General features: G+C 35.0%; 3 protein-coding genes across 3 annotated transcripts; all 3 read right to left on the reverse strand.

Annotated features, from left to right (window-relative positions):
• Positions 1 to 1,204: 1,204 nt before the first annotated feature.
• Positions 1,205 to 3,617, reverse strand: LOC108572736 (peptidyl-prolyl cis-trans isomerase-like 1). The gene is made up of 6 exons (XM_017935014.1): positions 3,438 to 3,617; positions 2,492 to 2,605; positions 2,033 to 2,166; positions 1,759 to 1,848; positions 1,511 to 1,618; positions 1,205 to 1,320 (listed from the first exon to the last, which is right to left on the reverse strand). Exons 2-6 carry the CDS (start codon positions 2,560 to 2,562, stop codon positions 1,205 to 1,207), a joined length of 519 nt encoding a protein of 172 aa, XP_017790503.1. The 5' UTR covers positions 2,563 to 2,605; positions 3,438 to 3,617.
• Positions 3,618 to 4,836: 1,219 nt separating this feature from the next.
• On the reverse strand, positions 4,837 to 5,938 carry LOC108572688 (ejaculatory bulb-specific protein 3). Its single transcript, XM_017934960.1, has 3 exons — positions 5,868 to 5,938; positions 5,356 to 5,584; positions 4,837 to 5,125 (listed from the first exon to the last, which is right to left on the reverse strand). Exons 2-3 carry the CDS (start codon positions 5,561 to 5,563, stop codon positions 4,962 to 4,964), a joined length of 372 nt encoding a protein of 123 aa, XP_017790449.1. The 5' UTR covers positions 5,564 to 5,584; positions 5,868 to 5,938; the 3' UTR covers positions 4,837 to 4,961.
• A 3,743-nt stretch (positions 5,939 to 9,681) lies between these two features.
• On the reverse strand, positions 9,682 to 12,506 carry LOC108572707 (facilitated trehalose transporter Tret1-like). The gene is made up of 4 exons (XM_017934983.1): positions 12,415 to 12,506; positions 11,535 to 11,699; positions 11,093 to 11,355; positions 9,682 to 10,849 (listed from the first exon to the last, which is right to left on the reverse strand). The coding sequence occupies exons 2-4, from the start codon at positions 11,611 to 11,613 to the stop codon at positions 9,791 to 9,793; spliced, it is 1,401 nt and encodes a 466-aa protein (XP_017790472.1). The 5' UTR covers positions 11,614 to 11,699; positions 12,415 to 12,506; the 3' UTR covers positions 9,682 to 9,790.
• Positions 12,507 to 24,618: the final 12,112 nt, after the last annotated feature.

Here is a 24,618-nt window from a genome sequence, read left to right on the forward strand (position 1 = left end):
TTAGACGGGAAAACGTCATCTAGAGTAAACAATAGAATATTCTACGCGTGTCACGAATTATCGAAATTGTTTAATAATGATCTAATTCTACAGAAAATTTGCAGTAGTGTCAGTTTGTGTATCTGCTGTTTGACCAAAAGTGGTAAATTAATTCACTTCGTTGGTTACTTTTTTGTAAATTAGTTTTCGTTAAAAATTTTTTGAGGTTATTTCATAGAAAACGCGTAAGATATGATCTATCTACAGAGGCAAAATTAGACAAATGAGTGGAGCAAGATGGGGACATGACCTATCTTTCTTCACTTAAAATCGCGACACGATATCAATGTTATGACAATGCAACTTTTAGTTTTCACGACGAGAGGTAGCGACATTTCGCGTCATGACAGTAAATCACGTTACGTGATTTCATATGATCTTCGACAAGTATGAGCCGATGTTTTTCCATTGTTTTATATTCGTTGGAAACAAATTAGAATCACATCACGGATTCACGGCACTTCGCGTATTGTCACGTGAGCTAGAAAAATGGAAGAATCACAAATATCCGAAGACACAGATAATGAACAGGATACTACTGAAAATTTGGATAGCAACCATATCTGTTTTGTTCAAATGAAAGAAGAAAATTCTGCAGATACTACAAAAGCAATAGAAGTATCACAAAATATGAAACGAAATAAACGCACTAAGTCCACATTTAATAATACAGCAGAAGAAATGATACGTATTATGAGAGAAAATGCAAAATTAAGAAGAGCCAAATATGAAAACAAATCTTTACAACCAAAATCTAATTGTTTCTTTGTTTTGGACGAAACTGCTGTTTTTTTTTTAAGCATGGCAAGAATGACAAAGAAATTACCACGATGTGATCAAGCACAAATTAAATTAACACTAAGCAATGCCGTTTTACAAGCCGATATCCGTAACCAACAAAAACAAAATTCTACTGCTTGAAGTTTCACACTCCATTATTAACGAGATATGATGTATTACTAAATGATTTCCAACGTGATACAGATATAAATCCTACTCATAATGTCACGTGCTATCGCATGCAACGTGATGGTACGTGATTTCACGTGATGTGATAGTAATATGTTTAAAGTGATATAAGAAAAGAATTTAAAAACTTTAATTAAAAATAAGATCCATGTTCGATCGTTACACGAAATGTTATATTACATATAAAATTTTAAGGCTATGCATTTCTTATAGATCCTTTAGTAATTTTTATATCATCTACAGGTCTGTCATTCTTGTCAGTTTCTACTAAACCAATCCTTTTTACTATTACCATGCCAGATTGAATCCTACCTGTAAACAAAAATGAAAGTTTGTCACATTAAATTAGATTTAAGTACAGTGAACTTATCCTATCTATTTCTAAATATATTTTTATGTTTACACTCATTCTTTTGGCAACTATTCAAGAACATCATCCTTAAATACCTTTCTTTTACCACATTTTACAATTGACAAAACTCAAAATAGTATATGTTCTTACCAAAAATGGTATGTTTTCCATCAAGCCATTGTGTAGGTGCCAAAGTAATAAAAAATTGAGATCCATTAGTGTTTGGTCCAGAATTAGCCATGGAGATTACTCCAGCACCTAAATTTGACACAATACTAAATAAAAAATGTTTTCAGAAGAATTGAGTACACAATTAGGTGCAAAACGGTGTTAAAGCTATTATATTATATTAAATATATTATATTAAAATACAAGAGTATTATTTCTAGTAAACATACCTGTATGCTTTAGATCATCGTGAATTTCGTCATCGAAACATTCTCCATAAATAGACACACCACCTTTTCCTGTTCCTGTAGGGTCACCACCTGGAGTATTCTTGAACGATTTTTCCGAAAAATGACAGAAATGATGGAACAAATGAGTAATACATTTTTCGTAAATTTTATTTCAATGTTTATCGAACAGTCGTATTTGAATTTCGTGTTAGAATAAATATATCGTATTTGTAACATAAAAGTATAATATAATATAAAAAAAGTAGTATGATACCTTGTATCATGAAATCCCGAATGACTCGGTGAAATTTTGTTCCATTGTAATATCCACGTCGTGTAAGCTCAGCAAAATTTCTACATGTAATTGGCACGTGTTTCCAATAGAGTTCAATGAGTATTTCGCCCATTCTGTGAAATCAAAAGATTCAGTAATATAATACTATTGCAGTTCTTATTTTCTTCTTCAGTATGTACAAGAAATCTGTTTTACAAGAAATTACAAATCTGTTTTAAGCGTTTAAATCATCTTGACCAGGCCGAAACGAGCAGTATGTATGTACATATATTTACGAAGTTTTTACAAAAAATCTATATGTATATTCAACTATAATGAAGTTTTTACATTTATGTATAACAAAATAAAAAAATGACCTGTTCCATTGCGCATGATTTATTGGTTCAGCTAAAAATCGAAATATAAAACAAATAAAAATGACGATTTATATGTACTTACGTTGTTTCTAACGCAACAAACGGTGGTTGCCAATGCTTATCAGGAATTCCAGATATATTTGCAAGAGCCATTTGGACAAACGATGTTTTTGATAATTTCTTATTTCTCCGTTACCTGATAACAAATATAAGTAATTTACGAAATATCTGTCAAACTGTTATTACCTTACAAATAAGTAAACAGATAAATCACTGAACTTATTATTGTCTATCTGTTTTTTTCTGTGCAGTTTTCTTTATTTAATAATTGTTAAATAAAGAAAAAAAGCTACTTTAAGCTTAATATTTTACCAAAAGAGCTATATGTATATTTTAGAATTAAGTAATAAAACATGAAGATATCAAATTAAATAAAGCTAAACAAAAAAAAAAATAAAGGTACAAAAAGCATACAAAGGAAAGGGAAAGGTACACAATCAGGGATAGAATTATGTGGACAGGTATCATACATTGTTATCATACAGGTTTAATCAAATCAGCATCATTAATGTTAACTTAAATTTTATTTATTATATATCACATTAAATCCAACTAAGACCAGCTGTCTAAGCCAAAGGGCATTTATATGTGTTTAGCAGTGAACACCTTTAAATGATGTTAGAATTAATCACAGCATGTTACTTCAATTATAGGTTATTACAATTTTCGATTCTGAGCGCTGTTTTGTCTCATCCAGTTTTTATCATGGAATTTGTAGTTCTACTGTGAAATTCACAACTTATATGGTTAACGTTTTTTTTTTTTTTTTAAGAAATATTTCATTTGTGAAAGAAAGCATATGATCTTATACATAAAAAGATAGACAATTAGTTATTATAGACGTAGTGTCACTTTCATAAAAATGTTAGTAAATATGTATTCTGTAATTTAACAGTAGTACATTTAACAAATCACTGAAATTCTTAGTTTAATAATATTTTCTATGCAATCAAAGAAGAAATGCTCACCTCTCACTTGATTAACCTATGAACTACAATTCGGTCGTAGGTTTCTCTTAATGTTCAGAGTTACCATTCCAATATACTTCAGTATTTATACAAATGAAAAACAGTTCATTTACTATTTATAATAAAGAAACGTAGTAGATAAAAGCAACAAATTTTAACTGCACACCTTATAACCACCTCACTATATGAATCTCAACGTGTTAACCAATTAATGTAAACCAGCTATTATTTTATAACGCATCGCTAGGGAATTTAGGATGGAAATGATGCTATTTATTTTAATCGACAAAGAGTTTATTCTTTTTATAATTTATGCACACGTGTGTATAGCTTCCGATTTGAATTCGTGTCTCTTCACACCCGGAAAAATAATTAAATATAATTCTTCGTATGCCATGTCGTCCAGAAGCAAAGAGATTGGAAGACAATCTTAGAACCGCTTTTTCTCATGCCGTTAAAAAGTTCCTAGGGTCGTTTGTTCTGTAGGCAATGCTGCCAACACGAACTCGTCTTTCTGATACTGCCGTGAAGTTTCTCCATTATATCACCCCGTAGCAATAGATAAATACGTATGGTGCAAAATGAATTTTAATAAAATAAAACTTAGTGGAAAAGATTCATAACAGAATGTATACAGCAAATAATTAGTAAGCAAGCTAAAAATATTAGGTTATCATGAAAGTTCCCGCGGTTTTAAGCCGTTCACTTTGAAAAAATAAAACAACTTCATTAAAATTTCATATTTTTATTTAAAATAATTTCTATAATGTTCGATACACTTTTGCCAACCTATTCCAATAGCGATAATTCCGCGCATATAAGAATTCGAATTTCTAAGAGAAGGAAACTGCTGAAAAGCATTTTCAATATCCTCTTGTTTCCTAAATCGTTTTTGTGTAAGAAAATTGTCAAGTGAGCGGAAAAAGTGAAAATTGGTTGGTGATAAATCAGGGGAATATCGGGGATGAGGTAGAATACGAGACTCGCGCATGCGCTTCTGACATTAACCTGTCGAATCATTACATTTACAAGTTTCGGTGGGAAAAAGCGTCATAGAAGAAATGGACTTGACCGGCTAATACATTTGGGCCTTACTTAGTTGGTAAGATAGTTGCAATAGTTATTATATTTGTGTACTATTATAGTTTCACAGGAAATTATAGTTTCATTAATTTTATACAAATATTTGGGTATAATAAATGAACAGTTAAAAGCTTGCAATAGAGAGTATACTTTATTATTATTTCAAGATCAGTTTAAACATTGACAAATATTCGGCGTACTACATATTCCTTTATATGTATTATCACTCGAATTTTTTAGATTCTTGATTTATAATTTGTGTAAGAATAAACACAAAATTTTCAAATTTGATGTAGAAATTGAAAAGATTGTCGCAATTTTAGAAGATTTTAAAAGTGCAAAAGAATTACACAATAATTTATTAAATGAATATTAAATTATTGTTGAAACTAAAGCACTACATTCGTTAACACAGTGATCTACCAACGTTTAATATTAGTCTTACTCTTTCTCTTTATTCTGGGCATCCCGAATCGCTGTTTCAACAATTTTTTTCCAATTCTCAGGTTCATTTTCAGTGAACCAAGATACAGCTTTGTCGAAAAATATTACTTGTTTATCGGTACATTTTTTGCATTTTGTTGCCATAGCTTCAGGAAACTTATCTAGAAGAGAAATAGTAGCAATTAGAAATATCGATAATTATTACGAGGTATAAAGAATAAAGCGTTTCATGTGAATAAATAGCACTCGATATTGCACTTAAAATTGATAGAGTAGGTATGTTTATTTTGTAATTCGAAATCTACAGAGAATTACTATTATTTGGCTATCAATTCCTATTTTACATTATTTAGAGAATTAGTTCGTTTTCATTCATAAAACTAGAAGTTACCTTTGAAATATTTCGCATCTGCAGTGAGGCAAGGTTTTCTGCCCAGGTAACAATCTAGATATTGATTTCTTAATTTTGGATTTGCCAGAATTTCATCTATATCAATATCGTCATACTTCGAAGAATATTTCTCTTCCTCTTCGGCGAATGTAATCGCGAAAATGGCGAATAACATGAATATTAAAAACATCGAACCTTTTTGAATCATTTTGCTACTTCGAGAAGTATACTGTAGATAATAAAGGAAACATTAGAAATTTTTATTGAAATTTTATGGTAAACAATTATTACTAAGACAAATGGTAATTAAAACGAAAGAAATAATGCTTGTTAAATAAAAATCATCGTCATAATTGCTATAGAATAGCGAAACGAACGCAATTCCTTGCTTTCGATGGGTTCAAAGAAAATTTGCATTAAAATTAAACAAAATTTTCATTAAAATTAAATGAAATTTCATATAATATTCGAAAGAAATTTATTAACAAATTCATACGCATCGAGACACTTACCTTTATTAATATTTAATTATTTAAAATAAGCAGGACAAGAAACTTGCAATCTCACTTTAAACAAGATCAATGGAAACTTCGATTCTACTCACGTTTTCTCAAGATTTCCGTATTTATACTTATTCACGATCGACGTTGTTATGTTGATTAATGAATATGTAGTACTTCCCTAGAAACTGGTTAAACACATATGCACGGATAAACACTGCCGTTTCGTAAAGATCTGTCTAATAAGTTCTTATTTTCTATAATTATATGTGTCAAAGTTATGGCAGCTAGGATGGCGCAACCGGATAAAAAATGAATCGATAACATAGATTAAAGTTTTTCCATTCCAAGCTTCGTTTTGGAAAAAAAAATCCAAAAAGAAATTATATTATTTCACTATTGATCATTTTTATTGCTTGAATTCGTCGAGCGAAATTCTGTAGAAAAAAATGAAAAATTGATCCTTTGAAAAATGAAGCCTTGTACAAAACAACTCCATTAAATATTTTCTATTTATTCTTCTTTTTATAATTCTACTATGACTAACTGAACTGAATTTATAAACAAAATTTTAACACAATAATAATGTAATATTCGAGATGATTATTTTAATAATGATTCTTAGTATTCGTTCGATGGTATAGCATAAATATTCTTTTATCGTTTCGTAGGAAAATGAAAATTTATTAATGTGTATTATTAAGTACACATAAGCTTCTTGGTTACGTAATATGATTGATTGAGATCAAAGATTATACATGTAGTAGTATGCCATTTAATGCAATTAATGGTATTAGATGGTGCATTTGTTGTTGATATTTCTTAGATGATTAAAAAAAAAATGTCTGTGTTAATAACACGTGGCTAAATCGTCTATGTGTGACATTTACATGTTTCATAAAAAAGTGATTCAATTAGCGTTATTACGTATTGACGTTTTTCATGTTAAGTCATAAAGATGTTGTTGTCCTTCGCCTTCTGTGAAATTAGAATATATCATTTCTTTCAATTTTATTCATTTAACTAAAATTAAATTATTTCAAAAATACAGTTTATACATTATCATTACTCTACTTCAGCGCGTTTATGAAATAATAAATTATTTTGACAAATGTGAAACTTCGCCATTTCTTCCATCTTATTCACTCTTTGAAATCATTTAAATTCTATACAAAAATTTTCTCGTACCACTAGCTAGAAAAGATAATTAAATGGTCTACTTTACGTGGCCCACCGTGTATATTAAATAATTCTGGATGTACCATTGGTAATTCTTGCCCTGCCGGAGTAAAGTCTGCACAAAACTGTAATCTGGTAGAAACGAGATTGTTATCAGTTTAAATGTCACATTTTCTTCAAGTTTTATTGATACTAACCTTCTTAGCTTTCGAGACTCGTTCTGTACATTCGGCGGATGCACGTACAGGTTGTTCTCCGAAAGTAGAGAATTCAAATTTCTCGAGACAATATAAGATTTCGCTTCAAGAAGGTACAGTCGGTGGAAGAAATATAGAGAGATCGAAAATTGAAGCATTAAGTAGAAACATCGATTGATACAGTGACACCCAGGGTCGAATGCGACATTTTTCCTTCTTTAATTAAAACTGAATCAAAACTAAGGCATACTTCACGCAGCTTTGATTTCTGCTCAGATTTCTATCGATTCGCTTGTCGATACGTGTAAACTTTGTCGCCTGACCGATTTTAAAAATCATGCTTATTATATTTCAAAGATTTCAAGAATCCTTTAAATGGAATTTCTTATTAATTTAACACTTTCGTGACCATTGGGACGTGTATCTCCCACTTGAGTACTCGAATTAACTGGGAATCAGGATATTTCCACAGACAACAATGACTATCAGGCTCAAGAATAACGTTACTTTTTGATATCTACAAAAAATGTCAACACACTTTTTCCAGATTTGATTAACAAAGCTACAATAAATCAATAAATTCTTCATTGTGCACAGTTAACAAAAAGCACCCATTGTTTGCACACTGGTGCAAATCAACGAGAGCTCCAGATTTAAAAAATTCGTCAAAAATCCTCCACAAAACTTATCAACTCAATAACCACTACTTCTCATGTAAAAATCTATATTTTTCAATTAGTGTCAATAATTTCATAAACATTTTTTTTCAAATTTACTCGAAGTTGGTACAAATAGAGCTTTACTCCTTTGCGCTTTACTCAATTTTCGTTCGATCTTTTTCACCATCACCGGTAGAACGATTATTTTCTCTCTCGGCTATACTTATTAGATGGTCCCAGACAACGTGTATACACGTAGAGCAGAGGCAATGCTACGGGTATCGCGTAATCAGTGGAGGATATACGTTATGGAACAACCAGCGAAGCTTATGTCCAGGCTGTTTCTTGGTGATTCCGAGGTGGATCAGTAGGCACGGTGTTAGCGTCATGATCGCAAAACATGGAGCGTACGCTGGGTGGACAAACATAGATATCCAACGTGCATGCAAGAGCCTATACGTGTCACCAACACGTACTTGTCCTTGTATTCGGTCAAATAGAAGCCCACACTGTGCATACAGTTGTATCATCCAGCCAAATACACTAACGATCGTTGGCACACAAACAAATACCTTGTGCAAACAACGATGCTGCTCTATGAAAGCAACGGTGTTCTGCATGATACGACGCTTCCACCCGAATCGCGTCGTTCCGTCTCTTTCTGTGGAAAAGGTATTCACAGCTTCGACCGATTGCCGCATCCTTTCGTAGATGAAACGGATGACGTTCCTCAAAGAGGAACTATGCCTAATTGCGCGCCTACGATATTCTGTACGCGTACGTAGACTGTTGTTCCTAAGTATTAGGACACCTGTTATGTCCGTGCAGAAAGTATCGTGTGACTTAAGTTACATTTTATGGGGAAAGTTTGTGTCGCATATTATTATAATCGTAACTTTTTCACTAATTAATATTTTTCAAAGAAGTGTTGAGGAAAGTGGTAACTTTATCGTGAAACGTAGATTAGTCGAAGAAATAGAAGAGGACGAAATGTATAAATACTTTATTTTTTATTAAAGTTTTATTATTTTTAGCAAACAGAAAATTATAAATATTCTACAGCGATCTCCGACGAGTCGCTTTAATGATAATAAATACTAATATACTTTAAGGTACAATTTTTATGTTACACGTTACTTACCCAAATTTTCAACTAAGAGTAATGAGAATGTTACATCTTCATATTTTAAAATTCGCAGAGTAGTATACTAGGTGATAAATATTTACATATGGACAAAATTTTAAAAAATTTTCAGCCAATATTGCTTCTGTTTAAAATAGAATGTATCGATAATGTCGAATATTAAAGTATTCTGTATAATGGATATTTGTTATTTACACAATTGTTATTCACTTCATGTTTGAAAGTACGCTTTTTCGATTTGACACATTTGTATGTATTATGCTTCTGTCATATCTATAATTTACATCTCTTCACCATTATGCCTCCTCATTAAAACACCTGCTTATATACAAATAATATTAATTTCGTGTTACACCTATGTACATAATATTCTTCGTCATCGTCACAGAGAAACTTCCTAACTTCCATTTTACTCGTTCAAAAATTCTCGAGCAAATAACGAAATGCTAAGAATAAGTTGTAAGTTGAAAAACTTCGCAAAGTTTACTAAATTCAATAATCTAGTTACCACTATTCAAACACAGTTACTACCTATAATTTGTGCAATACCAATGGTATAAATCATTGCGTCCACTTCCTCAAACGTCACGATTCATTTATACAGAATAAATAAGAAAAACAAAATGCAAATTTTTTTGCTTGCGCTCCGTCGCGACAATCGTGATCGCGAAGAATTCAGTCTTCCAGGACTTCACGGAACGTGGAGGACACAGCTTCGCGGGATAATTAACTCGCGGGCAGAATGTACGACAACGATCATTTACTCAATTCCCTTTGAATCTCCGCTAATGTTTTGCCTTTTGTTTCCGGCGTGACACGGTAGATAAGCACCGTGCACACCGCGACAACCACGAAGTAAACGAAAAATGGCACAGAATGGCCGTAGTTCAAACTTAGAGCTATCCATATATAAAGTTTGCTGCCCAAAGTGGCGAGCAATCCGCTGATCACGCCGACCAGGCAAGTGGCGATCGCTTTGATCTCGGTCGCGAAAATTTCCGACATTAAAGTAATCTGCATGCAGATTAGGCCACAGTTGAAGCTGAAAATCAATACGATGGACGATAAAAACGGCGCCCAAGAGTACGGCAGCACGTCCGCGTGCATGTACTCTTTCGCGTAGAAGTAAACACTGATCACGAGATTACAAACGGTAACGGTGACACCTGCCGCGAGTATCAACGGTTTCCGGCCGAGTTTGTCGACCAGGAAGCTAGTGACGATAGCGGAGATCAGCTGTGTCACACCGATCGTTACGTTCACTACGTAATCCGACATAACATTGCTGGTCGACTTGAATATCAATTGGCCGTATATGAGGATCGTGTAGAAACCGCCGAAATTCTGCGCCACGGCGAAGAGCATGATAGAGAGAAACGCTCGGAAGTTTGCACGCGACGTGAAGATGTCCTTCAACGATCCAGTTTTCATCATTTCTTTCTCGTCCTTCGATAGAGAAGCGACGATCGATTCCAACTCTTCCGAAACGTCCACTTTACCTCGCAACTTTTCCAACACCTCTTCAGCCTCGTCTAGTCTATTCCTCATTACCAGGAAGTACGGAGACTTCGGCATGAACCAGAAGAGAACTACGAAACTGACGGTGACAGCCAAGAAGATTCCAGCCATGCAAGATAAGGAGAGATGCGGAGCAACTATGAATGTTAGAACAATACCGACGTTGTAGATGATTGCTATTAAAGAGCTTGCAACACCTCTTGTATCGGGTGACGATATCTCGCCTATGTACATCATGCAGACGCAAGTGTACAATCCTTGTGCCATTCCTGCCAGAAATCTCGCCACGTACAATTCCTGTGAAAAATTGCGAATGTGTGATAAGGAGATTGTATGAGCTCGTCCCGGAAGTTCTCGTGGTTTTAAGCTGTTTACATTTGAAAGAACGCAATTTCAGTGGAATTGAACATCTTTTCAAATAAACTGAATAGAGTGAATGATATGTGATATTAACTTTGACGAAGGAATGTAATTTAAATTATACAATATTCTGTGGACGACATTAGGAAATGAACGATGTTGAAGTATTGCACAGCTTACCCAAATAGACGTCGCGATTATAATTAAACCCCAGCTGATTAGAAGCGGTAGAGCACTGAGCAGTATCATATTTTTTCTGCCGAGTTTATCAACAATAATTGTACTGATTGGCGGTGCTACCATATGACCAACAGCCACGACAGCAACCAACGTAGAAACAGCTGAGGCTGTGACTGGAATAGGCGAGTCTTCCTCCATTAGGATTACTATGCTTGGTGAATTCCATCCTACGACGAAACCGATGCAACTTCCCATGATCGAACCTGATAGGAAAAATGTTTATCTGTGAATAACAGTAATTGCAGTAATATTTGCGATAATTAAGCGTAGCTTCGAACGTATCGCATATTATCCCGTAAAACTTGAACGAACAAATTTTGACATTGCATCTAATATAATGCTTGAAACAAAATTTCGAAAAATAGTAAAATTTCGTAATTACACGTCAGAATACTCAGATATTCCCATGTCTTTGAACCTTCCGGAGTCGTGTACTTCCCTTTCTCTGCGTCGGTAGCCATTTCTTCCACTTGCACTCCATACACTTTGATCAGAGATTATAGGACGACTGTCAATTTAAAAGTGAACCGAGCCCAGTAAACGTGTTCTACAACATTATTTGATCAATATATCAGATAACAGATTGCTACCAGGAAAAACACGGGACACACACGAATTCTCCACTTATCGTGAAATTTACAATAGTAGACAGTTGCACGTGTAAGAAGAAACAAGTATCTATCCTACACAGTCATCTTCTTACGCATGGTGATCCACAAACAAGAACTTTTTCACGTGCAGCCATTGATAAGAATCACCTACCGCCTGATTATTTTCATGTATTTCAATGGTACATCTGTCGTAAAGAATTATCGATGTAACATTTTCTCTAATTGTCATTATTCACTTTTCGTGGATCGCAGTTGTAATTTAATTCGGTTTCTAACGAAAAATGTCACAATTCAAATTTTATTATATCTTTACGAAAATCGAAGTTAATCGAATAGCTTAGAAATAGCATCAAGTGCATTTAACGATTCTTGTGTACCGCATTCGCGATTCTTATCGCCTCGAATAACTCCAGATCCATGAAAGAACGGCATTACGATTATAAAAATTCATTTGTACACGAAGTTACCGAAGAGATGAGAAGCTCATTCTATCTTCTTAACGCCATGCTTTTTCGAGCATTCAAATTCACAGTTTTACAGCTCGAAGTCAGTCAAGGTCTCCGAAGATCTTTATTTTCTCGTATACGCAAGTTAAAAGACTTGTGACACACAGTCAGTCAAAGTCACAGAGGTTCGGTTAGGTAAACTTACATATTTAGATGCGATGACCGGAATCTCGACTGTCAACGTACATCTACAGGGTTGTAACTGTTCACTCAATTGACCTTTTAACGGAGTCGAAATTTATGCAGGCACGTGTAAACAAGTAAATACTAATAAATACGTTTAAACGTTCGCGACGAAGTTTGAGAACGGTGCGTGAATATCATTGAGCGTACAGTGTTTCAGCTATCACTTAATTTTACTGGGATCCTCCGTAAATGAGGACCGTATCAAGCTGCTCTTCAAATAAATACATTATGTACAATTGATTAGCATACACGTATACTAACATTACTATGTCTATCTTGACGCGATAATGCCCGTAGTTAAAGCATTCAAGAGCAAGTAAATATTATTGTGCAACAATAAATACCCTAGGAAACTTTCTACGACCGTCGTTGATCTTTGTATTCTTCTAAGGAAGAAAAAATAGGTACAAATTTTCTTAACTTTCACGATTCCGGAAATATTTCAGGTGGCAGTTTTTGTCGGTCCACTCGGTATGCATTTTACGATTTTTTATAATTCGGTTAATTAGTATTTGATAAGATCGGGAAGTATTTAAAAAAGCGAGATACGTTTATTATATTTAATACAGATTATGGTTAATCGGAATATCGTGTAAAACGACGCATTGGAAAATGTACGTTTCATCGGAGGCAAGGGGAGTAACGTTACTAACATTTTCTAGATAACTGTTCACACAAACTTGTATCAGAGTTATTATTAAAATGCAGAGTAACGCTATTTTTAAAGATAAAGTGTTGCTATATGTTTGTAAATATTTTACGGATAATCGATTATCACCGATGAGGCATGGGTAATTTATGATTCGGGGACGACTAAACATCCGTGAAAATATTTAAATAAATTTATTATTCTTTGAAGCTACATAAATATAATTAAGCACCTGGTGATAAAGAATCGATTTATCAATATTTTGGCACGAGGTCAATTATGCTCAATTGAGAGCTGATTTATATTTATTGAGAAAGTATTTATAAATAGAAATTTTTATTTCACTTTACTAATATAAATATGTGTTTACTTACGATGAAAAGAAAACAATTAAATACATAATAGAATTAAGATTGCTTTTTATTAGAAAATATTTTATTCAGAATTTTCGAGTAAGTCATGGATGAAACTAAAAGAAGTGCTGTTTTCCAACCTGGTAAAATGAGAATTATTATTGCAATATATACAGCGAGGGTTATTAAAAGTTAACGTACTCCGTGTATTCCTACATTTTGATGCAATAACCGAAGAAAAAGCGTATTTGAATAAATCAGCTACATTCTATATACCAGTTACTGTAAATGTACCAAAGGTTATCCATAGTTTACATTTCTAAGAAATTTTACAAACGAGAAGATAAAACGTGTCAGCCGCAAATCGGACAAAATGATAGCAAGTGACACATTTTCACGTCTCAGCTTGAAATCTTAGTTGGAAACGATAACATCGATAACTTAAATTATATTGTACGCTATTTAAATAGTTACAAGCTAGTCTTCACAATAGTTAACATTTTTGTTAATGCCTGTGCTTTGTGGATGTTTGCACGATGTTGTGCCGTCTAGATACTGGTTCGAAGGACCACCTAAATGATTGGGACTTGGAAAAACTGATCTATGGTATCGCGTTGCTCCTTGGTTCTCCTTGTTCGTGGTGGTTGAACGACTCCTCGACGACTCAACTCTCCGACGTCGCGTCTCGGACGTCCGTGAGAAGGATTTTCGTTGGGACACGCTGATTGGTTAATGGTTAACGATTGCATTTGCCAATCGGCGTGTCTGATATCGTCTTTGCCGCCCTTCCAGTGCACCCTTAGCGCGCTGTCACCTTGGAAGGGTGGGAGACGGTCGCGAGGGTGGGCGGAAGGTCCCAAAAATCTGGAATTTCCTCCGAGTGACTAATCGGCAAGCGGGCCGTTCGGAAATTCGTGGTTTATGGTATGTTCGTAGGCTATTGAGCGCGAGGGACACAAATTATTTAAAAACCTAGCAAAGCAATTCTAGCGACCCTCGCAGGATGTAATTAGACCCGTGCAAGCAATAAACGAAAATCCTCAACTGAAAAATAACCGTTCTCGGTCGATCGTGTCATAAACCGTTTCTACAGAAAACCTAACAATTTTTCTACAGCAAAAGTTGATAAAATTCTAAACAGAAGCTGGAATTAATTAAAAAAAAATCTGAATTACAAAATAGCGAGTTTATTAGAAAATCTAGAGAATTATGGCATAAAAAAGAGTTCAGTGTGAGTTGATGCTGTAACAGCACGTCAAGAACGCGTTACACCACCCTGCGGCGTTTAAAAATGGGTAAAGTTTAGGAATTTTTTTCGTAGGTAACTACTGGATGAAAAGTTTCAATTTTTTCAGAGGATATAAATACAACTTTCAGCTTCTCTCTTAAATTTTTAAATAGTAAAAGTATGACAAAATGGAGGAGTTATTGCGAAACTTCTGCTGGAATATCAATTGTCGTCAATCCTTGTTTATTCATAAATAAAAATGTATTATCACATTCGTGATGACGTTTTTCTATTGGAAAAAGAAATTTCGTCCTATAACTCCTATTCCAGAAAGAATTGCAAATTTCTTGTACTCTGTAAAATCCATCGATTGGATTTTTCGCAAGACACAATGAAAACTTTGCCTCCTTTGCAGTTATTGTTAATAGCAGTAGTTAAATATTCTTCTTTCATTCATTTTAGAGTCAATCGATGAATAAACATCCTTCGTTTCCCTCGAGAATATTCCGAAAACGAATTTTTTAATCTTTAGATGTGAAACTTTCATATTGCTTGATCCAGCCAGCCATTTTTGAATATGTATTACCGGTAAAATATGATTTTGTCACGGCAATACGTTCTTGTAATACTGTAGCCGTGAACCGATTTTTCGTCGTGCTATATTTAAGGCTTAAATTCAAAAAATTGTGTATATATTCGAAGTTGTTCGTAATATTCGTGTAATCGAGAATGAACGTTCGTAATAGTATTTTTTTCGTGTAAATTTACAGCGAATGGCTTGATATAAATGTGTTTCTATAGTGTTATACGTACTAAACGTTCCACAGTAGGCATTCTAACCTAATTACTGGAATCGAGTCATTGGTTTATTACCCTACAGAGCACAGGGTGTACGCGATTAATGCCATATCTACACGCTGACATTAATCATGTGCGTTGGGAGCAATCCGTAATTGATGAACATCTGTGGACATTGCAGAGACAGCTAGGTATTGATATGACGACGAAAGAACGCAGCAAAAAGTGGATTATATCTTCTAACCTTATTTTCCATCGCGAATTACGTTTCACGAAAGTCATGTTCGCAGGAAAAATGTTTGCAAAATCTTCCTTCAATAGACTATTGTTTAGAAATTGCACGTAATCCCTTAGGCTTGAAAAGTAAATATTCTAAACTTTCAGATACAGGAATTTCACTGTCAGAGTTGACCCTTTCGCGACGAGTTTGACGAATATGTTCCATTTGAGTAGTCTAACAAAAATTGATCTCAATTTAGGATCGATCGCAGACGCGACGATTGGTAGATAAATAAGAAATTCTTTTAAAAAATTACGCGGTCGCGTTAAATCTCTGTTATAATTGAATAGGTGGTCGATTATAGGAGTTGTTCGGCAACAGGTGGCGGCAACTTTAAGGGATGATTTTACGTGACAAAGTAAGATGTAAATCATGATTTAAAAAATTAGCATTTTCTCTTCTTGAGTTGTAACCAGGTTGAAAATAGATTCTTGGGAGCCTGAGGATTAGTAACTCATGCAGAATTGATCCCTAAATTGATTGTATTATTAGCGACCGATATGTTATTACACGATCACAATTTTATTTAACCCTAGAACGCTCTTCGGGTCTTTTTTGACCCACCGCATTTTTATATTTTTAGTAATTTTTGCTGTTACCAAGTTTACGTTCGTTAACATTATTTTAAACGTTTATTGTCTAGGTTCATATGTCGCGTTGGAAACAAAAATTATTACACATAAGGTCTTAGGTCCTTTTTCACCCAAAAGTCTCAAGTGTACAGTCAAAACGAAGACCGCTCTAGGGTTAATTATACCGAATTGGATTTAAGTTAATAAATATATAAAATGATACGTATTTGGTCGTTAATAATAATTTCAGGAAAGTATTACATTGGAAAGGAAATAATGCTCGGTTACTCTGTGATCTCTATACACATCTTAAACAGAAAACAAACTCTGGAAGAGTGATACTTCGTGGCTGGTCTTTTTTTTTCTGTAAATTACAAAGTTCAGCGACTGGTTGGACACCAGAAAAGTTATTTGCACAAGTTACCGAAGAAAGATTGAAAACTCAGAACTGCCAGTCCGATGTAAATTTCTCGTGCAATGTACCTGGTAACATATTTGTCATAAATACGTTACCATGAAACCTAGAATACCTTTCTAGACAGAAATTTTCTTCTATCGTTCAACGTGAATCGAAATTCAATTCGAGACATATTACTCGAACGACTCGGAAACTAGCTTGCGAATAACTTCGGTAATGGAAAATAATGAAAATTAGGGAATAGAGGATACCGGATACCAAGTTCATGTTATTTCAAACACAATTAGATGCTTTAGAACGATGAACGCGTATACGGACGTCGGTCACGTATCGACGAAACATTTGAATACTCTCTCGATTACCAACATGTCGTTCGAAATTCGGGCAACCGTGACATCCGCCGTTTCCGGTCGCCACTCTCGCCCCAACACGCCAAATTTTACGCCTAACAGTTCCGCTTGTCCCACGAGATTGTCAGTTGAAATCCAGTCAGCAAATTTTGCGAGTGTTTCTATTCGAACAGTTCGACCGAACGGAGCTATCGTGCTCCTTTGATTCGTTGATGTATCTGTAAATTTGATTAAATGGGCTTCTTTGGTTGTGATCGGAATTTGTACTCGTATTAGCGAGAAGAAAAAAATTGCCAATCGTATCGTAGCGATGATTAATACTGTCTTGAATGATTGTATTGTGAATAATTCGGTTCAAAAGAGAAGTAAGTATTGGATTGGAACAAAATTCGTGAAATTCAAAGATAATGTTTAGAAATTTCTGCGTAGATTTATTCAACCATATGTGCCATTTTGGTCCGCTATCGTTCGCCATATTTCAGGCAGTTTCAGGATTCCATTCTTCCAGAATTTTGCATTCCTCTGGGCGATGAACTGGTTCGGGTGGTTTGACAAACGTTACGAACTTTTGTTCCAATCCAATGCTTCGTCAGACAAAAATGTTGCTTCGTAATAATAGGAAGGTAGTATCCTTGCTTTAAGAATGGAAAACAAAGTTAGAAAGCAGGAAAAGTGTTTCAAAAAGTATGTTGCTTTGTAAAATTCACAGATTGCTCTAAGTTTGAACGAAAATGGCAAAATTCATCATTTCGTAAGGGAATGGCCCTTTCAACCCTTTCATTGCTACTGACGCCTAAATTTCTTCGTATTATATTTCTGGAGTACTTTGGTGCACTTCCATCTTAATTTCAGTCTTCAGTTTATTCTTTCCACCTGAATTTAATAAATCGAATTTTAAAACTACACGGCCAAAACAGCAAATTTTGCAGTCGTGGTTGAAGATTCACCGTTTGCTTGAAATTTGTCGCTGCGAAAGGCTTAAGAGATTCTCGCAACAAACACAATTACCGATTTGTAATTAAACAACGCTTGTAACTCGTTACACGGAATGAAATATCTAACGATATTCTCTGGTTCGAGATATTTTTCACACGGTACACAGATACCTGCGGTGAAATTACGCGGCTGGCTCGTTGCTAATACATTTCTAATAAGGAGTCGAGTGTAAAGATTAACGCTTGAGCTGAGCAGAGATTCCATTTCACAATAATGAAACTCTCTTCTAGAATTGCGTTGTTCAAACTTGCATACAATAAATTAGCTATGAAACTAAAGTAGGGAGTACCGTGCATTTCGCAATCGGGTAACTTCCCACAGCTAACTTTGATGGGAGTGCAACAGTCGTTACAGTCGTAGACGAGAAACGCGGCATCCAGCATATCTCCGAAATCATCCGTGCACGTGGCGAACGACACATGTGCCACGGTGAACTTTTAATTGAACTTTCTTTTTCACTTGTGCTTCAACATCGAGCAGGTCTTACGGGTTTTGTACTATTCACTTTGTTATGTTTCTGGAACGCGTTAGAATGTATATGTGTATCTGTCTTTAACAGAAAGAGAGAGAGAGAAATTTTAATGTATTATCGTGATTAATGATTAATCACTATTTATGCATTGATCAACACGTGCCAGGATTAGCGAAAGCATTTAATTCGAATAAATGGTGACATATGTCAAATTTTTACACAGCACATTTAAATAGCCCCATTTCTAACTGTTCATTTAGTAGAATTGGTCCGGCATTCAACGCGTTAAACATCATTCTCGTCATATTTGTCTTATGATTAAACGTCGTTAATAATTAATTTTATTAACAGAAATGATCCATTATGGTATTTAAGAATTGCAGTAAATCCAGAAACCCACCTGAGTAAAAGTATCACAGAATCTTTTGCAAAAATACAGAAATGATGTAACAGTAAAACATTTTGCACAACAATACGTTTGTATTTTAATAATTTTTCACTCTGTTTTTTCTATAATATGACGTTTAAATTCCGTAACTTTCAAATAAAACAACTCCCCAGAAGCCGAGGAACCAAATTTTCAAAACAACTCCCAATAGAATCCCATTTTCGCGCAGAAACTGTCCACATTCGTACCAATTTTCCTACAAACCGAAATTTCGCAACTTTTCAATTCGTCCCGACTTTATTCTCGAAAACGTACGTTTCACAAACGTTCCCGCCGCGTCTAAGATTGCTCGAAGCGCGCCACTCGAATCACACGGAGAAAGAATAAGTAAAAGCTGAGGCGGGAGTCTTTCGTGGAACCAGTTCTGTTGTAATCCGTAAAGGAATCAGGAAATCCAGTGAAATCCTGTACGGAAGAGTTTGTCTGGTCCGGGACATCGGTATTAAGAGAAGGTGAATTGGATTGACATTACGTACGGGTCCAAGTTCTGTCCTATCCCTTGAGAAATCAGCACCGTGCCGCCCACTGACACCGTCCAACTGTTAGGTACTTGGATGTGCTTGTGATTGTAACCGATCATGAGAAACTGTAGATTCGGTATAGGGTACCTACATCGCAACTGTGCATGGACGGTTAAGCTTGTCCCTCTATTGAGGCTACAACGACGTAAAGGGTGCCCCCTGCACTCCATACCATCTACATACACATTCAGTTAGATCTAAATCTGTCGAAGGATAAATCAGCAAACATTTCCCGCTTTGAGATTAATGCATAGAAATCTGGTTTTGGACCGGCGACAAAGTTTCGAGTATCAGCATCTGTTTAGATTTCGACTGATTGGAAATTCATCAGAGGCTCCCGAATACGGCGAATCAATGTAGTCTGTACACCGTTTCAGTGGTTGGATTTATACAGGTAGAAATATACCGTGTTACTGTAGTTCGTTGGCAAGATTATCGCGAGATAAAATTGAAAGGAGAATATTGCTACTTTCAGTTATGATTTTAACACCTTGCGGAACAGTTCACCTTTGTACAGGTTTCACCAGTTCTTCGGGAAGTGTTAAAGATGCTTCGTTTCATGCTCAAGATTTACAATTGAAAGAAACATTTTATAGAATAGTTTTAAAGATAAGGGTAATAAATACATCTGGTGAAAATTATTTCTTTACTTTTCAAATTTGTTGCTGGAAAATAGAAATTTGTCAATTTGCACTATTTCACTGTGTTTTAATAAAAAAATGGAAAATGATCTTGATATCTAGCAATATCAATTTTCCACGTTAGGCTCGTTAATTGCAAGCATTTTTTACTTGTCAGATAAAAATAATGGGCAATCAATAAAGGAATTTCCTGCGGAATATTGCTACTTTTTCTTACACGAAGATAAATAAAAACACGGATGAAAATGTTTTTACAGCAAACTTTATAAACGAAATCTCAAGAATCACATTTCGATTCGGCTCCATTGCGGCTTCTGTGTTGCTAATATCATTGTCATAAATGTAAAAGCGTAGTTAGGTTGCTTTGTATTCAGATATTCCGTAAGAGTTGTCGACTGCGGCTAAAGTATCCACAAAACTGTCGTTACTTCGTTGAATACCATTTCATAAATATACAATACCTAGCACGAATGCTTTATTACGCGTTACAGAAGTGAAGTTACAACAGTGGAACAGTTTCAAATGTACCTTGAAATGAAAACGCCGCGTATACTTTTGTTAACTTTCATATTTCACGAACTTCAATGGAATAAAATAAATCATCAATTTATCACGTTGATAGATATTTTCATTTAACATCTGGATACAGTGTCTGAGAAAATTTCTCACGGAAAGTTATGCAGAATAGTTTAGTAAAATGAGTGAAAATTCCTGGTGTATTTAAAACGACGAGAACGGTATTTTTCTTACATAATTTTTGATACTTAACGAAACAATCTTACGCGGAGAAATTACAAATCGAAGAGAATCCATGCCGATGGTAATTAAACCTTTCTAATTACATTTCCTTTTGTAAAATAAGCAATAATACGGTGATTGAAAATTCGATCCCAATTGAAGCCGCCTCTCGCTGAATATTCTTCGTTCTTCTTAATTATATTCCTTTTTAATTTGAAAGTATTTAAACCAACGTGAGCAGAAAATTTGTCTCTATCATCGTAAAACCGTCCACAGAGTTGAATTACTGGTATCTGATCCATTAGAAAGTAGATAGCCACCCTCACAGAAACTCTGGAAAGCTAAACCGAATGGATCAAAGAGTTAATCAAAGTCAGATTATTCCCCTTTCAAAGTGAATTGGGAGTATCCGTATTTAATGCTCCTCTGACCCCTCTCAGCATCCTACGAACGAAGTAGAGGAATCATTTTATAATATATCGTATGTTGTTACATCTCAGAATTTCGAACAATTCGCGAAAATCACACGTGGAATCATTCTTTCTCGGGATCTTAATAATTTTGCAACGAACGCTTAGGTTTCTTTTACGCTCGGTAAGTGTCTTGATACTTATGAACATAGGGAGTATCGCGTCGCGTTCTCCTTTGATTACTCAAAATGTTCGCGCTCACGACTGTTACCCTCCAAATTAATCTTGGGTAACTAATTCGAAAATTTGTCTTGCTCGGAACGTTAGCAAATTTAGAGTGCGTCACGAAAACGATTGACGACTTGTTTTAAACTCGAGTATTCGATCGCGACTCCTACTTGTATCTCGTTGAATGGCTGGAGAGTGTGTTGTTCACACGAGAGAATCCTTGGGAATGTGTTTCTCGATCCCCGAATTTTTCTAGAGTCCGCAGTGACTCCCCCGCCAAGTGCAAGAAGGCACGCCGATCGGGTTTTCACGTACGCACAAATTACCAATCAACGTGCCCCTTGAGTGTCACCCACCCTTCCATTGCGCCCTTAGCGTGCTTTTCCTTGGAAGGAGTGGGGCCCTACCTGCGGGTGCGTGGAATCTTCGCTGTCCTTCGGTGACGCGTCGGAAATTCCCACCAGGTCAACCCTCGGCCGAGAGTGCCGTTATACCTGGTTTATGACACATCTTCGGTTATTGAGGACGCGGAAAAGTCGAAATTCTAAAGGCATTGTTCTGTAAGAAATTACTTATTTTTTCGCGGAGCTACGAAGCGTCTTTCTTCTCAAAAATAACCTCGTGCGAGCGTGCCATAAATCCAGTCAACGAAGACCCCATGCGTTCCGTACCTGCGCGACGGATATGCGTTCCGTATCTGTGCGACGGAACAGGGAGTGTACATAGAATGCTTGTGAGACAGCTTCGTTGATTTTACCATTAGTATAAGTAGTAAATGTATATCTTAATTACTTTATTTAAAATGAATATTTTACGTCTGTTTCCTTGTAGCGAAATTTAAACTTCTACTTATTTTGGGACAATGGTATGATTGATACTTTGGTAGAAATTTGCTTAAACTTCATTTCAGTCAAAGTTCTTCTCGCTGAATGTTAGAAAAACGTGCAAAAATTACCACCTTTTTTTATTTTTCTATGTTACCATATAAGTGTCTATCATCTTGGATGAAACACAATTTTGCGAAAGAGCTTTTATTTTCTTTTGTACACGAAATGAAAAAGAAACACGAAAATTCCAGCTAGGCAATATTAGGTTCGTACATGCTAGAAGAAAATAAGAAAATTCTAATAAGACAATTATTATAAATTCTAATAAAAAAGTTACGTTTCCATCGGAAGTGAAATCTTTAAACAGAGAAATTTAAAGGGGTTAATACACGCGTGAAACTTCCCTTCTTCTCAAAGGATTAATTAAAGTCATACTGCACTTACTTCAATACCTTTCGATCGGTTTCTATTTTTTTGTTTGTCCCGTTCCATTTACTTTCCTTCGTATTGTCTGGTTCCCATAGCGTTTCGTTCCTTTTCACACGGCACACGAGCAGGAGCGTTCAGTTCTAGCTCCCTGCAGCTTCTCCGTCGACGTATACTAAGGGTAGCGGCCTTCTCTACTATTATACGTACAGATAAATGAGATCCCGGCCGGTGGTTTCTCTATGGATAAACGGTCAACCATCTCGTGCTATTTACACAACCACGAGAGTTGAGATTTGGTTTCTTTCTCGGGGCTATGTGTACAGTGTCGAGAATGAGGGATGACGAAAGGGAGACAGCCGAAAGTGTATACGGTTGAGGCATACTTGAGGGGGGGAAAAAAGAGGGAAGGTAAACTGTGAGTTACAAACAAACGTGTGGAACTTTGAAACATTAGAGTCTGTGAGAAAAATGGCACTCATGCTCCAGTTTTTCTCGAATATTCTCTGTATTGTCATTTTCATCCTTTGATGGATTTTAAATTTCAGGAAATTCTGGGGGAATGCAATGAATATAGAATACGCCTTTTAACGATTACTTGCACAATTTGCAAGTGTTGACCAAAAGTATTGGGCATTCTAGGAAATGTGTATTATTTGACAATATTTTTGTATTAGGAGACAATTAAATTATTGTAACGTGAAAGTAATTATTTTTTATTAATTTTGTCAATATTTTGTTGGCACCACTCTTTGCCAACATTTGACAATTACAGTAACTTCTTTCAGACTTTTACTGTTTTAAAAAAAAAGAAGGGCTAACGTGTGTCGATGGTCAGTTCACTCTTTTTTGGTATATTTCAAGGAAAACTTTTTAAGTTTCAAAATATTTAGGATCTAGCAGACCTTGGCAACTGCTTTAAAATTCCTTTGAACTGGCCGACAGAGGACGACGAACAATAGAAAGATTTCAAAGACACAGTTTTCGCGGTAAGTTGTAACAATAAAGGTGCACGTTTGCTATGTAATATTCAGCAATCGCAATAAAATCTTATTTGATACGTGCGATATTGTTGTCGCTACATTGGAGAAGCAAATTGTCGTATTTCGCGATTAGTGAGCATTATCGTTACAAAAGAAGCTACAAAGAAATTGCAGATATTAATGCGAGGTTCGCGTGTTCTATTCCATTTCCACAATCATCGTTATATTTCTTGCTTCAAACAGTAATAATTCATTATTAACACTCTACTGGAATTGGTTCACTTCTCAACTATATACCGTAAGAACTTGAGAAATATACATACTTTTTAACGTGTCGGGTAACTAATTGTTCGGACTTGCGACATTGGAAATACGAAAGTAGATTTATTACCTTCGTTACCTGACTGAAACTATAGTTTTACATGTCAGAAAAATATTAGGTATTCGTGTCTTTAGCACTAGACACGTGATTCATTTTTAAACCCACATTTATGGAGAATAATAGTGAATATTATCTACTCAATAAGTTCTGGGATCCTTTGTCAGAAATATCAGGAATTTCAGTTTAATATTAAATATTAGTGTCTTTAGCACTGACACGTGATTCATTTTTAGACCCATATTTATGGAATATTATAGAGAACGTTATCTACTCAATAATTTCTGCGATCCCTTTTTAGAAATATCACGAATTTTAATTTAATATTATTAGATATCAGTGTCTGAAAAGTATTAGATGTTAGTGTCTCAAAAATGTTACTATTGGCCTCTAAAAAATATAAAATATGTTAGATATTAACCTCTCAAAAATATTAGATATTAGTA

The sequence above is a fragment of the Habropoda laboriosa genome, unplaced genomic scaffold, assembly GCF_001263275.1.
Source record: "Habropoda laboriosa isolate 0110345459 unplaced genomic scaffold, ASM126327v1 scaffold22, whole genome shotgun sequence".
NCBI classification, from domain to species: domain Eukaryota; kingdom Metazoa; phylum Arthropoda; class Insecta; order Hymenoptera; family Apidae; genus Habropoda; species Habropoda laboriosa.

Excerpts from the sequence above, each read along its gene's own strand:
- LOC108572688 (XM_017934960.1), bottom strand. The coding sequence starts at position 5,563 with ATGATTCAAAAAGGTTCGATGTTTTTAATATTCATGTTATTCGCCATT. Across the intron at positions 5,126-5,355 it reads AGATGCGAAATATTTCAAAG|ATAAGTTTCCTGAAGCTATG; the intron begins GTAACTTCTAGT and ends TTTCTCTTCTAG.
- LOC108572707 (XM_017934983.1), bottom strand. The coding sequence starts at position 11,613 with ATGGCTACCGACGCAGAGAAAGGGAAGTACACGACTCCGGAAGGTTCA. Across the intron at positions 11,356-11,534 it reads ATATCTGAGTATTCTGACGT|GTTCGATCATGGGAAGTTGC; the intron begins GTAATTACGAAA and ends TTTTCCTATCAG. Across the intron at positions 10,850-11,092 it reads TAATCGCGACGTCTATTTGG|GAATTGTACGTGGCGAGATT; the intron begins GTAAGCTGTGCA and ends AATTTTTCACAG.
- LOC108572736 (XM_017935014.1), bottom strand. The coding sequence starts at position 2,562 with ATGGCTCTTGCAAATATATCTGGAATTCCTGATAAGCATTGGCAACCA. Across the intron at positions 1,849-2,032 it reads TCGGGATTTCATGATACAAG|GTGGTGACCCTACAGGAACA; the intron begins GTATCATACTAC and ends AGAATACTCCAG. Across the intron at positions 1,619-1,758 it reads CGATGATCTAAAGCATACAG|GTGCTGGAGTAATCTCCATG; the intron begins GTATGTTTACTA and ends TGTCAAATTTAG.